At 43.3% G+C, this 18,237-nt stretch overlaps 5 protein-coding genes across 5 annotated transcripts; 3 read left to right on the top strand and 2 right to left on the bottom strand.

Annotated features, from left to right (window-relative positions):
• The first annotated feature begins 306 nt into the window (after positions 1-306).
• On the top strand, positions 307-1,395 carry LOC129719945 (uncharacterized). Its single transcript, XM_055671354.1, has one exon. The coding sequence runs from the start codon at positions 307-309 to the stop codon at positions 1,393-1,395; it is 1,089 nt and encodes a 362-aa protein (XP_055527329.1).
• Positions 1,396-2,030: 635 nt separating this feature from the next.
• On the top strand, positions 2,031-3,401 carry LOC129719944 (uncharacterized). The gene has a single exon (XM_055671353.1). It carries the CDS (start codon positions 2,031-2,033, stop codon positions 3,399-3,401), a length of 1,371 nt encoding a protein of 456 aa, XP_055527328.1.
• Positions 3,402-3,424: 23 nt separating this feature from the next.
• Positions 3,425-5,701, top strand: LOC129719943 (uncharacterized). Its single transcript, XM_055671352.1, has one exon. It carries the CDS (start codon positions 3,425-3,427, stop codon positions 5,699-5,701), a length of 2,277 nt encoding a protein of 758 aa, XP_055527327.1.
• Positions 5,702-10,848: 5,147 nt separating this feature from the next.
• LOC129719942 (uncharacterized) lies at positions 10,849-12,161 on the bottom strand. The gene is made up of 2 exons (XM_055671351.1): positions 11,300-12,161; positions 10,849-11,237 (listed from the first exon to the last, which is right to left on the bottom strand). The coding sequence occupies exons 1-2, from the start codon at positions 12,159-12,161 to the stop codon at positions 10,849-10,851; spliced, it is 1,251 nt and encodes a 416-aa protein (XP_055527326.1).
• A 1,508-nt stretch (positions 12,162-13,669) lies between these two features.
• On the bottom strand, positions 13,670-17,805 carry LOC129719933 (uncharacterized). The gene is made up of 2 exons (XM_055671345.1): positions 16,620-17,805; positions 13,670-13,734 (listed from the first exon to the last, which is right to left on the bottom strand). The coding sequence occupies exons 1-2, from the start codon at positions 17,803-17,805 to the stop codon at positions 13,670-13,672; spliced, it is 1,251 nt and encodes a 416-aa protein (XP_055527320.1).
• Between the last annotated feature and the right edge of the window lie 432 nt (positions 17,806-18,237).

Here is an 18,237-nt window from a genome sequence, read left to right as displayed (position 1 = left end):
CCAGCCAACAGCATCCGTAAGGGTGGCAACAGTCATTATCGCCGTCGCTCGTCATCGTCGAGCAGCACCTGTGTTCCCCAGTGGATAGTGGTACGCCCGTGGCAGTGGATCGCAACCAAGTCGCTTCTTCTACCCCGTCGGCGGCAAATTATCACCATCTTCGACAACATTTGGTGACCACCAGTGGCAGCATTTATATCGGCGGATCGATCGGATCTAGAACAGCTCAGGGGAGGTCAGGGCAAGGTGTTAGTAAGTAGCAGAAAGTACAGGTACGTGAATTTTGTTACGTTTGGTTTTGCAAAAATGACGCCCAAAAAGCAAAAAGCGTCTAAACAAACAAAGTTGAAAATTTTATACCGTCGGCGGACCAACATTTTTGGTTCTGCAAAATTAATAAAAACTTTTGACGACGAATTCGATCCCACTAAACTTGCCAAAGTTGTCATTCGCATTCAACGTCTTGATGCTCTATGGCGAGAATTTGAGGAGACTCAAGATGAAATTGAGGTTCTTGAGGATAATGAAGAAGATTTCGCTGAAGAGAGGCAAGACTTTCAAGCCATCTATTATGAACTTAAAGCGTCATTGCAAAGTAAAATCCCTGTACAAACCGTACCACCCGTACCACCCCCCGCTCCGGCACAACCACTCTCGTCCGTTGTTCCCATCTCGCCGAGCGTTCGTCTGCCGGAAATAAAATTGAAGGAGTTTTCTGGGAATCTCGATGATTGGGTTTCTTTCCGCGATCTATACATCTCGCTTATTCACTCGAGTGTGCAACTTACGGCAGTGCAGAAAATGCATTACTTGCGAGCAGCGCTTTCTGGCGAAGCGGCTCGTGTTATTTCCTCGCTCGAGATTTCCGCCAACAATTACCTTGTTGCATGGAATTTGTTGAAGGAACGTTTTGAAAACACCACCCTGCTGGTGAAACGGCATGTTTCTGCCCTACTTAAAATTCCTTCACTGAAAAAAGAGTCTGCACAGGGACTTGCAGATCTCGCCGACGAATTCGATCGTCATGTACAGCTGTTGAATAAACTCGAAGATTCTGAAAACCACTGGAACGCCTTTCTAGTAGAGCGATTGAGTCAATGTCTTGATAGCGTTACACTCCGTGAGTGGGAGACACATGTTTCCGCAGGCGATAAATACCCGAATTACCGAGAATTACTCGAGTTTATCCACAGAAGATCGCGAATCGTACAAACTTTAAAGCTCTCCCAATCGGCAAACACCCAGTTCGAGGTCAAGCATCCCAAACCCCGATCAGTTGTTGCCCATGTCGCTTCCGACAACGTTACCCAGTGCGTCAACTGTAAGCACGCTCACTTCCTGTTCCAGTGTGACCAGTTTCGTTCACTCTCTCCACAACAACGGTCGAAGTCGTGAAGAAGCACGGGCTGTGCATTAACTGTCTCAAGGGAACACATCAAGCGAAAAACTGCTGCAGCGGTTCTTGCAAAAGCTGCTCTAAGAAGCACCACTCATTGTTACACCTGCCACCTCTCTCGTCGGCTTCTGGTTCACTACCAGTGGCAACAATCAAGCAGCCCACAGTGTACCAACCTGCTGCAGCATCTACTTCACAGCCGTGCCAAATGTCGCATTTTGTTCCAAACCTCCTCGGAGGCTCTTCGTCGCAGGAGCTTGCGGTTGCCTCACCACCTATCAATTCGTCGGTTCGATAGCAGTCGTCGCGCGGTAATTCTATCCCACATTCGTCGGTCGATGTCGTTTCTCCTCACACTGCCTGTCAAAGTGCAGAAATAGTGACTCAACCTCGGCAGTCAACAGTCATTTTGTCAACAGCAGTGGTCAAAGTGAAAGATATTGATAACAAATACGTCCTCGTCAGAGTCCTCCTGGATAGCGGTTCACAGCCAAGTTTCATCTCCGAAGCGCTATGCCAAAAGCTTCGTTTAACACGAACGAAACTGAATTCGCCAGTCAGTGGGATCGGACAATCGATAGTTAACGTTCGCTATGCTGTAACCGTCTCGCTCGCATCTCGTTTCGAAAATTTCATGACCCAACTGGACTGCTTAGTACTGCCGAAGCTTACCGTCTCGCTGCCTAGTCAACACATCGATATCTCTCGCTGGCGGATCCCTAAAAATCTTCCACTGGCTGATCCGCAATTTAACATAAGCCAAGGTGTGGACATGATAATCGGAGCTGGTCTATTTTTCGAGCTTCTCGAAAACCAGCAACTCTCTCTTGCCGCTGGCTATCCCATGTTGCAGAAAACGGTTCTGGGTTATATCGTCTGTGGAAAGATAGAGCAGCCGACCTTAGAGGTCACTGACACACAGTCCTGCCACTTCTGCGTAGAAGGTACGCTTGATACCATGCTTCAACGATTCTGGGAAATCGAGAATTTTGATGACGGTAAAGCTCTTACGCCAGACGAACAATTCTGCGAAGAACACTTTCAATCGACTGTTACTCGTGACGAAACGGGCCGCTATGTCGTTCGTCTGCCACTCAAAGAAGACAAGGTGGAAATGCTAGGAGATTCATACCCCGCCGCTGTTCGAAGGTTCCAGCAAATGGAAAAACGGTTCTTCACTGATAAACATCTTTGTAAAAGCTATTCTGAGTTCATGGAGGAGTATGAGAGGTTGGGTCATATGGAGTTGAGTCCCGTCGCGTCGCGTAGCCCACAGTTTTTCCTTCCCCACCATGCCATCCAGCGTCCAGAGAGTACGACCACAAAAATACGAGTGGTATTCGACGCTGCATGTCGTGGAGCTGCTTCCTTGTCGCTGAATGATGCCCTCTACGTCGGACCAACAGTTCAGCCAGCTCTGTTTGCTACCATCATCAACTTCCGTTTACCACGATTCGCCATATCCGCCCATGCGGAGAAGATGTTTCGCCAGATGTGGGTTCACCCAGATGACCGAAAGTTCCAGCAAATTCTCTGGCGCAACAATCCGTCAGAACCAATCCGCAAGTATCAACTTAAAACCGTCACTTACGGTCTTGCAAGTTCGCCATTCCATGCCACTCGCGTTTTATATCAATTAGCTACAGACGAAAGACATCGCTTTCCGCTGGCCGTGCCAGTGATACGGATAGGCACCTACGTAGACGACGTTCTCACCGGACATGATGACCATGACACGATGGTCGAAACTTGCAAGCAGTTGAGGGAGATGATGAAATCCGGTGGTTTTGTACTTCGCAAGTGGGCATCCAACTGCAAGACAGTCCTCAGTCAAGTCCCAGAAGAACTCTGGGAGACCTCAGCAGAATTGGAGCTCAATCGTTCGCAAGCCGTCAAAACTTTGGGGTTGTTGTGGTTCCCTCACCAGCATGACGTCTTCAAAATCAAGGTTCCCGCTCTTCCAGAGCTTGAGGTCTATAACTATTCGACCCGCTTGGACTTCTAGGACCTGTGGTGGTCAGTGCCAAAATGTTCATCCAATCTCTCTGGGCAGCACATATGTCGTGGGACTCTGAGCTTGCGAAAGAAGCAGCCGTATGGTGGAAGAAGTATCGTGCAGACATTAGGGAGCTTATCCTGCTGCAGGTTCCAAGAAGGGTCCTGTGGAACAAGGATACAGAACGCCAGTACTCAGTACACTGCTTCTGCGATGCCTCGCAGAAGGGATTCGGATGCTGCGTGTACATCGTATCTTTGGATGAGTATGGCCAGCGTCATTCACACCTGCTCACGTCGAAATCTCGCGTCGCACCTCTTCGTGGACAGTCAATTCCACGCTTGGAGCTCCGCGCAGCACTTCTCGGGAGTCAACTGGTCCACTGCTTACGAACTGACACCAACATCACTGGACCAGTCACATTTTGGACCGACTCTACTATCGCACTTCACTGGATCAAATCCAGATCGAATTCCTGGAAAGTCTTCGTGTCGAATCGGGTCGCAGAGATCCAACGCTTAACGAAGGATGCGCAGTGGATGCACGTACCGACCGATCTAAATCCTGCCGACTATATCTCCCGAGGATTACTTGCAAGCCAGATCATCTACGACAAGCTGTGGTGGCATGGGCCAAAGTATCTCAAATTCCCCGTAGAGCAATGGCCAAAGTGTCCGATTTCGATGCCGAATAAAACGGATTTGGAGAAGGAGATGCGTATGTTGGTTTCCCTGCATCTACTACAAGACAACGGAAGCATCTTTAGTGCATTCTCGGAGTTAGCCAAGCTAACGCGCTTCGTCGCGTACTGCTTTCGGTTTCGGAACAACTGCAAGCTTCCGAAAGATCAACGCGTGTTGTCCCCGCTGTCGCCTCAAGAAGTGGACTGTGCGCTGAAATCATTAGTTCGCCTCGCCCAGCGCCAGGAATTCCCAACAGAAGTTAAACTACTTAGTCAAAAGCAGACCGAGAACACAGTCAGAGTCGCATCGAAGTCGGCACTACAAAACCTGAACATATTCATGGACGATTTCGGACTACTGCGGATGGACGGAAGATTGAAAAACTTAAACGCACCGTTCGACACTCGCTTTCCGATTATGCTTCCAGCTAAACATAGTCTGAGCATCCTCATCACCAGGTCAGTTCACCTTCAGACACTTCACGGTGGACCGTCGCTTGTGCTCGCTACCATCCGTCAACGATTCTGGCCACTCCGGGGTCGCGAGTTGGCTCGTAAGGTCTTTCGACGATGCGTCACCTGCTTCCGGTGCAATCCTACAACAGGAAATCAGATTATGGCACCTTATCCGTCGTTTCGCCTCAGACCAGCTCGAGCTTTTACGTACTCGGGAATGGATTACTGTGGGCCGTTTCTCGTTCGTCCGTTAATTGGGAAAGGCTCGTCCGTTAAGGTGTACGTCGCGTTGTACGTCTGCATGGTGGTGAAGGCCGTGCATCTCGAGGTCGTCGCTGATCTGTCGTCCGCCGCGTGCATAAACGCCGTCAAACGCTTCGTCGCCAAACGCGGTCGGGTTCTTGAGTTGCACTGTGACAATGCAACCGCTTTCGTCGGAGCAGATCGTGAGCTGCGTCAGCTGCGGAAAGAGTATCTGCGGCAGTTCCAGTCGACGGAATGGGGTCTCTACTGTGCGGACAATGGCATCACCTTTCGGTTCATTCCAGCCCGCTCTCCACACTTCGGAGGCATCTGGGAAGCCGGAGTGAAATCGTTTAAGTACCATTTTCGTTGCGTCATGGGACAAAAGGCTTTCACAATGGACCAGTTCCTAACGGTCGTTGCTCAAGTAGAAGCAGTCCTGAACTCCCGTCCTCTTGTTCCCATTTCTGATTCGCCTAACGACCTCTCCGTTCTGACCCCAGGGCACTTTCTCATTGGAGAGCCTCTTGTCTCTATTCCTGAGCCTGATCTACTTCACCAGTCCCCTAATCGCATCACCCGTTTGCAGGACATGCAACGCTCGGTCCAAGATCTTTGGCGTTGTTGGTCGCGGGACTACGTGAGCCAGCTGCACCAGCGTAGCAAGTGGAGGCGCCCGGCAGTAGACGTCCGCAAGGGTCAATTGGTGCTGTTGAAGCAAGACAACTACCCTCCACTACAATGGCCTCTCGGGCGTATCATCGAAACTATCCCCGGTTCGGACGGGCGAGTCCGAGTCGTGGTAGTCAGAACGGCTTCGAAGGACTTCAAGCGAGCGGTCACGGAGATTGCGGTCCTTCCAATCGATTCCGACGACGAGGTAGACGCCTCAACATCAACATCAACTTCCGAAGTGGTTGTCGGTTGAAACGGACGGTTTCAATGGCGGCCGGCATGTTGAGAACAGCAACTTGTATTTAAATGCCTGAAAAGAAAAATTAGAATTTACTATAATATTATAAACCAACACAAATCATCCCAGAATTATACTTACCTACATCTACTCACTTTGATCCACTTTCGCTATAAAATGCACACACGCAGACAAGAGAGCAACGGAAATCATTGTTAACAATGTATGAGACAGAACAAATAGAACCATCGTAGAGTAAAGTTCGCACTCCTACAAAGTTATTAGTCGTCGGTCCGAAAACCATTTTTATCTTCGCTTTTTTGCATTTCGTTTGGTCGGTCAAAGTTCTACAGTGCCGGGAAGTGTCCGCCGCCAGTCCGGATAAATTCCTCGTCGATTCACCCCCGGAACAGATATTTTATGTTTGAGAAGGCGCTTTTTTTTAGATAATAAAAATTAGGGTGACTCCATTTTTATCAAAAATATCAAAACTAACTTTTTTGCTGATAAAGATACGGTTCTTTTTAGTTGAGAGGAGTTGTAGATCCATTTATTCTAAACAACTTTGCCGAAGAAAGCTAGTCTCTATCTTGCATACTTCTAGCGGTATGATGAATTTAAGATAGCAAGCAAGAGTGTCGCCGAAAAATCTAGTTTTTTCGATATAACTTTTTTATTTTTGATTCTATCAAAACTTGGTCTTCAAACAACTTTTAGGTCTTTATGAGGTGCATATTTTCTCGGAATACTTGAAAGCACTAACTCATTCACAAGAAAAGTTATTAGGTTTTTTCTCTTTCGAAGTACGCCCTTTTCAAATGTTTGTATCTAGTTAAATAACGAACACAAACTAAAACTATTGATTGCGTGTGAAAGGTCATACTTTTTTGTATATAATATCTAAAATTTGGAGGGTGGATATTTTTCTATCTCAAAAAAATCCAATTTGGACTTTACGGTTTTGGTGGGATTTCTCGATACATGTCACATGCATGTTACTATTTTTTTATTTTTTTTCATTTGATCGGTCTATATCACTAAACCCAAACGTAAGATCATAATAAATAAGGTTTTTTCAAACAGTTTGATGATTCATGAAAGCCTTTTTCAAAAAAACAGTCAACAGTATATTTTTATATTCTACGTGTGTTTTAGCATGGAGTGCATTACTTTAGCACTAAAAGTATGGCATTATATGCAAGCTTTAACCCTGCTACGTTTACCAAAAAACACGCAACGCCCAAATGACAACCCAGGAAATTAGCAAAATCATCTCGGAAAACAAAAAAGTTCACCCTACTTCTATCGACAGCATGTACGTCATCGTTAAGGAAGAACATTGAAAAGCGATCGTGACGTTGACGATCCTGAAAAATACAAATTTAGGATGTCACCCTCGTACGCCTACATTCACTTGATGCAACTCTTGGCGAAAGTAAGCTATCGTTTAACTATGGCTAAACCATTGTGGTGAGTAGCGACAACCTGGTTTCTAAAGCACGAGAAATCGCCATTCGGAATGTGTTGAAAGCGAATTAGTGAGCTTCTATATGATGGTGAGAATAACAGAATTTAGCTCGCAGATTCTTCAATACATATGAATTAGTATCAGAAATCACAAGCCTCAATGAAGAAATATTTAAGAGTTTCTACGTAACCCTAACGTTTATCAACAATAAAATGGGAGTATGTAACATATACTGAGAAAATCGAACATACGCTATATTGAACATATTTTTTTAAGCCTAATTATAAGCCTAAGCCTAAGCCTAGCTAATTTTTTGAAACTTCTAGATCTCGTTCTTTTTCACATTCTCGTAAAATTACATAAGTACGCTTCTATCAATTGCACTGTGCAATGACGAGGCACAGAAAGCACGAAACAAATTCAAATTCGAGCCGTTTATGTCAGAAAAAAATCAGAAAACACATTGCATTTAGTGCTAAAGTAATGCACGCCAATGCTGAAAACACAACACGAAAGCATATAAAAATATACTGAGTGTTGCAAACTTCTATGAAAACGGCTCTCATGAGTCATAAAACTATTCAAAAACACCTTGTTTATGATCATACGTTTGGGTTTAGTGATCAAATACAAAAAAATAAAAAAAATGTAGCATGCATGTGTCATGCACACTTAAAATTTTTTGCCGGGTCTCGGTAATTTATTGCTGAGAACGGCACCACTGAGTGCTCGGTTAAAAAAATAATGACAGCTGTCACATTTTTTCGTGAATCTCGGTTCACCTTACTGATATTTCGGCTCGTTAATATTTTGTGCCGAAACTTCTGTTAGGTTGAACCGAGATTTTCGAAAAAATGTGACAGCTGTCATTTTTTTCTAACCGAGCACTCAGTGGTGCCGTTCTCGGCAAAAATTACCGAGACCCGGCAAAAAAATTTAAGTGTGTGTATCAAGAAATCCAACCTAAACCGCAAAGTTCAAGTTGGATTTATTTGAGAAAGAAAAATATCCATCCTCCAAATTTTAGATATTATATACTAAAAAGTACGACCTTTCACACGCAATCAATAGTTTTAGTTTGTGTTAGCTATTTAACTAGATACAAACATTTGAAAAGGGCTTATTTTGAAAGCGAAAAACCTAATAACTTTTCTTGTGAAAGAGATAGCGCTTTCAAGTATTCCGAGAAAATATGCACCTCATAAAGACCTAAAAGTTGTTTGAAGACCAAGTTTTGATAGAATCAAAAATAAAAAAGTTATATCGAAAAAACTAGATTTTTCAGCGACACCCTTGCTATCTTAAATTCATCATACCGCTAGAAGTATGCAAGATAGAGGCTAGCTTTCTTCGGCAAAGTTGTTTAGAATGAATGGATCTACAACTCCTCTGAAATAAAAAGAACCGTATCTTTATGTTGGCGATACGCCAACGAGCAGGCGGAGAAAAAGGAACGGTTTCCGGTGTTTAATCCATACACTATCCACTTGTAACTTACGTTCAGTATTCCTTTTCCCTCTATCCGTTTGAATCCTTCTTAATTCTTCCTGTCCTAGCACGAGGTCCCTGATTCTCTCTTCTTTATACCCTAGCTTTTAGGTTACCTTTAATGAATTCACAGAATAAGTTTTTATTTCCTAGGGTTTAACCTTCAATCGTTAACGCGTTTCGTTTATAACTTCAGCTTTAGCATTAATCTAATTAAATAGTCCACTTTCAAAATTCCTTTTCAAACCCAATAGAAGTAACTTCTGGGGTTCCTCTAGGTTCCCACCAGGGCCCTCTTGTTTTTATATTATACGTAAATGACATTTCCTTTCTTCTTAAGTCAATACATGTGCTTGCTGATGACAAGAAGCTCTTTATAGAAATAACCAATGCAGAAGACTTCGAAATATTCCAGAATGAAATTAATGTATTCTACACTTGGTGCAACAAAAGCCTATTACAACTCAACATCAAAAAATGTAATTTAATAGCCTTTAGCAGAAAAACAGTAACACCACCTACAAACATTTTCTTAGGAAACCAACCAGCAGAAAAATGCAAAATCGTAAGGGACCTATGCGTAATCTTAGACCTAAAACTTACATTCATAGAACATTATAATACAATTATCAACAATTTTCAAGACCCATATACAATCAAACTATTATATATTACATACGTCCGACCAATTCTGGAATACTGTAGCATTGTATGGAATCCCTATATTGCCACACATGAAGAACGCATTGAATCTGTCCAAAAACAATTTCTTTTGTACGCGCTTCGTAAGCTAAATTGGACATCATTTCCCTTACCATCATAAGCAGCACGCTGCATGCTTATAGACATACAAGCATTTAAAGAACGCCGCGATCTTTCAATGCTTTATTTTATCAATGACATTATTTCTCAACGCGTGCAATCTACTCAATTATTATCACAACTAAATTTTTATGCACCCAGTCGTCAATTAAGAAATCGTAAAATATTTTCGGAAAATTCTCACAGAAAAAACTACTCAAAAAATGGCCCAATGAATCGCATGATGCGTCACTATAATCAGCACTGCGAAAATATCGACATCACCATGGGCAGAAATCAAATAAAAAAACGACTAACTACTGGAAATAATGTATAGAATATAAGAAAACATTGTATTATTATAACTGTAGTCTACATTTGCTTGACGAAATAAATAAATAAATAAATAAATAAATAAATAAATAATTTAAGCACTAATAGATTAAGCAATAATTTTTAATTTATTTAAGATTAATATTTTAATTCATTGAATATTTGTAGCAATTTTTTTTAACATCCACCGCACAGTTCTATTCTTCCAATCTGCATGACACTACCAAAACGAAAGATGACAAAACGATAAACCGCTGAGAGCAAGGCGCGATGACAGTTCTCCCCACCGCTGCTGAATCCAAAGCAACTAAGATGCAAGGTGAGATGCGCCGACCGAGGGGTCGTAACACTCCCCCCCAGGTACGCCAGGTCCCTGGCTTACCTCCTCATCGCGTCGAACTTCCAGAACAGCAAGCTTCGTCACTGGTCGCTCGTAAATACCCGCCTGGGTCTGTACCGCTGCCGACCTTACCTGTTCATCCTTACTTTTGTTGACGGAGATTATCCGTCCCTTGGGCCAACAATTCCTTGGCAGTCCTGGATCGACAACCACCACAATATCGTTAACCTCAATTGGTTTGACGTCGCCGAACCATTTCGTTCTCTTGGTGATGTCTGGAAGGTAGTCACGCACCCATCGTCGCCAAAAGATGTTCGCTTCGACCTGTGATGCACACCAGGACCATCGAAGCACCAATGCGCTGTCGTCCAGGATCGTGGCCGGCTTGAGACCACTTGAAGAGCCCAACAAGAAGTGGTTGGGTGTGAGAACTGGAGCCTCTGGATCGTCTACGGGTACATAGGTTAACGGACGGGAGTTGATGACATTTTCCACTTCGATCAACATGTTGCGAAGAGTTTCATCCGTTGGATTCCGCCCTGGTTTCATCGCCGCCAATTTTTTCTTCACCGATTGTATCAGCCTTTCCCAGGCTCCTCCCATATGAGGGGACGCCGGAGGTAGGAATGTCCATTCCGTCTCTGGACTGGTGATTTCTCGAATGTACCGCCCGTATAGTCAAGCATGTTATTAGCACCCCCCACCGCTTTTCAGTTCGACGGCCTATCACCACTAACATAGGCCCGAAATAATCGATGCCAATGAACGAGAATGGTCTAGTGAAAGCCGCCAGCCTTGCCGCAGGAAGATCGCCCATCGGAGGCGAACGTCTTTCTTTCTGGGTCCTGCGCTGAGCACTCCTATCTTATCCGGAAATGTTTCCGCTTGAGCCAGTCGATACAGGTAGACTGTGGCTTCTTGAAGTTCCTCAGCGGACAATGGTCCAGTAATGTGTTCCTTGCTATCCGCATTACGCTGAATTTTGTTTGCGGCCCTCAATGCCGTAGCGGTTGCGCGCAACAAGCGCTTCCATGATGAATAATCTTGAACGTTTATCACTGGAGCAGGTTTTGCCTGGTGGAAGAAGAGATTCGCTCGTAGTTCTTCGTCGGTAGTTTCCTCTAGATACGGGTTGGATGACCAGCTGCTGTGTAGTTCCCATAAGAAGCTGGGAACCATCTACTGTTCTCGGTTAGGTCTGGCACTCTCTGCCATTTCGTAGCGTCATCCGCGACATTTTCTTTCGACCGCTTGTGTCCCCAATCTGCTGCCTCTGTTGTTTCCTGAATTTCGCTGATGCGGAATGCAACGAATTGCGAATACCGCCGATGATCTGACCGAATCCAACACAACACGTCGCGAGAGTCAGTCCAGAAGAACCGCTGATGAACATGGAACGACAGCGACTGCATGATTCTATCTGCCAACCTGACTCCAATGACTGCGGCCTGTAACTCCAACCTCGGAATAGATACAAATTTGAGGGGAGCCACACGTGTCTTAGCACCGACTATAGCACATTCCACAGTGTTTCCCTGCTCGAAGCGTAGATATACGACAGCTGCGTAACCTGAGAGACTAGCGTCTACGAAGGTGTGCATTTGAATGTTTGTTTGTGGATCTAGTTGCGTCAGGGAGCGATAGCAGCGTGGTATGCTGACATCATGGACTTTTGGTAGGATCTCCAACCATTTCTCCCACTTTTCGCTGAGACTTTCTGGTATCACGTCGTCCCAACCGATGCCAGCTCGCCAAATCTCTTGAAACAAAACCTTGAGGTAGATGAGGACGTTCGATATTAACCCAATAGGATCGAAAACAGCCATTAGAACTTCCCGTTTCGTCGGTTTCCGTTGGCGCTCGAGTAGATCCCGATCGTGCTTTGACGAGAGCTTGTAGGTGAACGTATCGGTAAGCGTGCACCACCACATGCCCAGAACCTTCTCTGTTCCAAGCTCTACTGCGAGATTCAAGCTCTTCTCGACGGTCTTCTTTTCCTTCATCGCCTCCACAACGCTCGGCGAATTGGAAATCCAGTTTCGCATGTCAAATACAGCTTGCCCATGCACGAATTTCACATCTTAGGTAAGCTGGATAGCTTCCTGTTCTGTCTCGACGCTTACCAGCATATCATCCACATAATGCTGTTTGATGATGGCTTGTACGGCTGCAGAAAATTTGGCTTCAAATTTGCGCGCATTCATGTTTTTCACAAACTGCGCACAGCTTGGTGAACAACTAGTACCGAACGGCATCACTTGCGTCACGTAAACGTCTGGTTCATTTGAAGATCCGTCGCTCCATAGTACTCTGAGGCAATGCTGATCTTTCTTGGTCATTAGTACCTGCATGTACATCTCCTTCACGTCACCACTGAGCCCCACCCGGAATTCCCGGAACCGATAGAGTACGTAATCGAGAGGAGTAAGTAAGTCTGGTCCTGTCATGAGCATCGAGTTAAGAGATATACCGTTAGTTTTAGCTGCCGCGTCCCACACGATTCTCACTTTCCCTGGTTTGTTCGGGTTGAACACTGGGAATAGCGGAAGATACCATACCCGCTCATTGGAAGTGCGCAGCTCTTCTTGGGAAAGCTTCCTGATGTACCCTTTCTGCCGATAATCTTCAATTTTTGCCCGCAAAACTTCTGCTAGCTCTGGCTGCTTCTTCATTCTCGCCTCCAAGCAGTGGAAACGACGCAATGCTGTAGGTTTGCTGTTTGGGAAGCGAACTTCGTTAAATTTCCACAAGAGACCAACCTCGTACCGACCACTGTTTGTCTGGACAACTGACTGCAGAATTTCTTGCGCGCGCTTCTCTTCAAATGACACTAGAAGCTTTTCCGGCTTGTAGATCCCTAAACTGTCCAATGAAAAGTAGTCACGAACGGCCTGCTGCAACATCTCATCGGAACTCTCGCAGCATGGCAAATTGTTTCAAAAACTGGCCCCTTTTACAACCTATGAAAGTGGTATAACTAGTATAACGGGGCATCGATCTGTCAATTTGAATTGTGACAAAAAAAATTCACACGCAGCACTTGTTCCTGTTAGAGCATCTTCGGCGGTCTATTTTTGTTACAACTTTATACTAGATTTAACCAGCGAAACCTAATAAGAACCAACTAATATAGACCAACTTTGCGTTCTCCGCACTGGTGTTGTATATTTTGTTGTTTTAAACCGCAGACACCCTGTGAATGATTCAATACCCCATGCTATTAGTTTCCCATGAGACTTGTTATAAAAAGCACTCAATATTCAACAAACGGAAATGCGAGAATTTTTACATACATTAAGGGATTACTTTGACAAGCCACGTTATATCCACAAGACTTAATGGATTTGATGGTTTAAGCCAAACGTCAGTGACATTTTTCAGGATGGATTAGTATAATCGAAAAATTTCTGCTGCAAGTAGGGCTTCGAAGGTAAGCGAAAAATATTTGATCGCGTAGATAATCGTCTTCCGTTTTCGTTTCATCAATCTTGTCGAATATTGCAGTTCTTTAAACTTGGGTTCGTTTTTGAGACAAGCCTGCATTTTAACGTTTTCAGTTCAGTGTCTTCGGGGAACACTTTTTTGGCCTCTTGAGACTGATCGTTTTTGGTAGTCCCACTACAATTAAGGCGGTTAACGAAGACTAGATACCTAGATAGCCAACGTATTTGGCTACCTAGTGGCTGATGGCTGCAAACCAAATAGTTGAACCAAGGCGTGAGCTGTTCATCGTCTTCTTAGGAAAAACCACAAAAATGAATTGTGCATTGATGTGAAAAGTCTTTGTTTTGTTTATCCCACATCACTCGCAAAACGCTTATATGGAAATAGCTAAAATGTAATATTCAATTAAAATATGACATTTTACCCACTCGCAATTGATGGTAGCGTGCAAAGGGTTTTAGAACGATTTATTTCAAATTTTAGATCAAAAAGTGACAAAAATAGATCAAAACGTATACGAGTTTCAAAAATTTTCAGGAGTGACAGTGTGCAGCTCGATTCGAACGATTTTTTCTATTTTCTAACATAACATAACACTCACCAGTGATTATTTATTTTTGTACGAGTTACTCGAAACGAGATGCGCAATGTCACCTCAGTGCAGATCTGGTACCTATAAAACGAAATTTGCAATAGCGGTGCTTCAGTGAATTTGAGTTTGTTCCAAAAAAAAAAAAAAATAGAACAAAACATCGATTTGCACCACCGCTAAAGATGCCCTTATAATTGTCTTTTGACGTTCATCGTTCAAGAGCAGTGTTGCTCGCAATATTTTTTTGAAAACTGGAAGAATAATGTTTGGGTTTTACAGTTTTAATTTCAACAAAAAGAAATGTTTCCAAACATAAGTGTCGTTTTCTATTTTGTGGGTACAACTTTTCCGTACATGCAGTGTTCGCGAACCACTCTAGTAAAGCTGCTGTCAAATTTATCATATGTTTAGTTTTTAACGAAAAATGGAGTTTTTTGAACTGACAGTAAACGGCGGTGGTTGTTCCTAACAGTAGGAGATGAATAATAACCTCTAAAAGCAATGAATCAGCCGAACGAGAATCAAAACCAACCATTGTTGACAATATTCGACTGGCAGTATTGGTGGTTTTCTTCTTTGTGCGGGCTATACTAAAATTTAAAACAAACCGGTTCTTGTACAAAATGTGCAATAGTGTGTGTGCTACACGCAAAAAAGTAAAACGATATGCTTAAGTACCTAGCATTTTGTGGAATTCATCAATATAACCCAATAAACCGGTGCACCCGATGCAAAATCTTTGAGAGCTCCTAAGCTAATTTTACAGTAAGTCCACAGTGATGTACTGTTTTTGCCTTTTCATTAAAACTCAAGTAACCATTATCATTAGGCATATGTAACCAATACTGAGGTGCATTATATATGTCTGGTGATCAGGCGAGATAATCTCTGATTTTGCAAGATTTGTTTCGACTTAGACGTTAGTAAGTTATCTCTTAACTCCATACTTTTGGACATTTTTACAGTAGTTCTATAAGCTATGAAGCACCCAATTAGGATACATTAATTCAAAACGATTACAAGTAGTTTATAATCCGTATATCGTAAACGTCATCTGCTACATAAGACAGTCATCATTATTGGTTTTGAACTATCGGTTAAGTATGAGTTATTCTGTGAATCTGGCGGCACTGCTTGCAAGTTGAATAATATTCCAGTAGTGCTTAAAGGCATCAATCATCTGAAGGGTCCAAAAATTGAATTTTTTCAGCTTTTCAATAAAAGAATTTTGCTAAAAAATATTTCAATAAATTGATTGATTAATCATCAAAATACTGCCAAAAATAGAATACTGATTTTAGATTTTTGTACCGCTTGTGGTATGACGTTGAAATAAAATAAAGGGTTATGTTTTTGGAAACTAGTACCATCGAAAACTATATATGTTTGTAAATTGAGATTTTAATTGAAAACCAGAATTCTAATTCTCCAATAAATTTATTTCGATAAGTAAAATTAGTGAGCACAAATATTGTAAGGAGATTAAAATCTAAGATGTATTTAATGCATGAATATGTTCACGCTTTTGGTGTTGTTTCTGCGGCTGACGCGTGAGATTCTTTAAGTTTTAAAAGGTCTACAACCGTGTTATGTGTGAACATTGCTGTATCATTCAAAACCTTTAAAGCATACTGGGCTCAAAGTATTCTTTACTTTATTCAGTGTGGTTTACTGTTTTCTACCACATGCTAACCCAAAGTGGGTGTTTCGACAGGTTTTTGTTTCATTTTTCAAAAATCTGCAAATGTTCCTTCCAATTAGTCATGGTTATCCCGAAAATGCAACTCCAAGTTGCTATGAGTACCTAAATACTATCATTTCGTATATAAATACATACTATACCGCACTCGTAATAAAACTAAAAAATTTTGGTTTTTTATCCAACAGAAGCAGTCAGGTGACTGTTCTGTATGAACAGTATAAACAGTATGTACAAGTGTATGAACAGTATATACTAGACTTATCATCAATTGCTCAACTTTGGGTTCTTCCCAAAATTTTCACTAAATGTTGTAAAAACTTTGAAAAATAAAAATGCTATTGCATCGTTGTATAGCCCCTCGGTAATATTGATGCTGGTATAGAAAATTTGACATTTCGATGCCCCACTATACTGCCGCTATTCGCATAATAGTCCTATGTAAAAGTTCCGAATCCTATGTAAATTTTGCGGAAATGGGTCCATTTTGGCATGTTTTTTTTAAGAATAACCATTAGAAAAGTAAGGTTTGATTCTCACAACCTCAATTTTAATGTCTACTCTTGTAGAGCATGCCAGAATGGACCCTTATCCGCAAAAAATAAGAAAACATAGGACTTCTACATAGGACAGTAATGCGAATTGCGGCAGTATACCACAATGAAAAGTTCAGCTGGACCCATTTTTTTTTCATCCAGTTCCCCCTATGTGCCACTAGGGTCAGTGATGATCCATCGTCGAGGAAAGCGAAGGTATTGATAGACTTACTAGGACCATGGATGACGACTGGAGCAACCCGAAATAACCCTTTGTTGGCAGACTTGTGATGAGTGTTGCACTCGCGAACCGACGTGTTTTGAGCAACTGTGGCAGAATTCTTTCCTGGAGCGTTAGAACTACTTGCGGCAGCTCCATCTCGCTGAACGTTGTGAAGAAGCTGGTGGTGTTTGAACGTGCAACCATTCTTCTCGCAAACCTGCTTGGATTTGCATGTCCCGGTGTGTTTACGGAGGCATTTTCTACACAGGCTTAACTCCTTTACTGTTGCCCATCTAGCATTGTATCCTAGTTCCTCGAATTGCTTACATTTCTCCAGATTGGGACAAGTCTTTTTACAAACAACACACGTTTTGGCTGCAACGACAAATCGTTCAGTCACATGTTGGCGTGGTTTGCCTACTGGATCGTTGGATGTTTCTTGGTTATGAGCATTAAGGAATGCAGAGTTCTTTTTGCTGTTTCGTGCCAGTCTGGTTTCGCTGAATTTCAGGCTGGCAATCGGGCAGACTATTTCCGCTAGATTGTATAACCATTCCGAAAAGGCAGCGAGGTGTACTCGTGGCAAACTGCGACGGTGTCTTGCCCATTCTACCTTAAATGTCGCAGGAAGTTTATCCACCAATTCATGTAAAAGTGCAACGTTGTATAAATATTCTTCCAGCTGGCAAGCATCGATTACCGCACACAGGTTCTGCACGGCGAGAGAGAATTCGATGATCGTATCCAACTGATCAGCCTTCGGAGCCGGCGTCGAGTGGATCTTGGTTATCAAATCCTGGACAATAACTTCAGGATTTCCAAACAGCATCTTCAAGGTAGAAATAATTTCTGAGACGTTCGATGGATGCATAAGTCTGCACTTAACTGTCTCGTACGCCTTCCCTTTCAGGCATTTCTGCAGCCGAATCAGGTTTTTCTCCGGTGTGTAGCCACACAGGTTGGTCGTCGTTGTGAACGTTGAGAAGAATAACGGCCATTCTTCCGGAGTACCGCTGAATAACGGAAGTTCCCGTGAAACAGCCTGGCGAGCGGCGACCTGATTTCGCGTCAAGTTGTTCACATCTTCATCTTCCTCTGAAACTTGTGTGTGTGTAATGCGCTGCGTCGGATGGAGTCCAGGCCCAAAGTTGCCTCGTTGCTGGCCTATATGCGGTTGCCTGCATTCTGACACCATGTGTGAAAGAGGAACTGGTTGGTGAGTTGCTGCTTGAGGATCCCGAGGTGCGCCTCGCGGATCTGTGATAGCAGCTCCGTTTAACCAGTCGACAATTCTGAAATCCGAGCGATCCTCCTCCCCGTCTATCTCCGAAAAATCATTAACTATTTCCTTTATCAGCTCGTGTCGTTTACGTTAGTATTTCCGTTGAGTTGCTTCTTCCGCTTCCTTAAGTTTCCGCTCTTCGTCCAAGATCTTCAGCTCCAACTTCAACCGTCTCTGCTTAGCGGACCTCCTGGAACTAGCTCCGGATTGCTGGCTCAAGTTATCCTCCAAAACTCGTTGCTGGTTACTTGAAAGATGGTTTAGATGCAGCGACTCTGGCAGCTGTGTTTGCGGTCCTCCGCTGTAGGCAGTGGTTGATACAAATGATACGGACTTCGGCGGAAC

The sequence above is a fragment of the Wyeomyia smithii genome, chromosome 2, assembly GCF_029784165.1.
Source record: "Wyeomyia smithii strain HCP4-BCI-WySm-NY-G18 chromosome 2, ASM2978416v1, whole genome shotgun sequence".
In the NCBI taxonomy this organism is placed as follows: Eukaryota; Metazoa; Arthropoda; class Insecta; order Diptera; family Culicidae; genus Wyeomyia; species Wyeomyia smithii.
The sequence above is the reverse complement of the archived record's forward strand: the minus strand, read 5'-3'. Positions and strand labels throughout refer to the sequence as shown.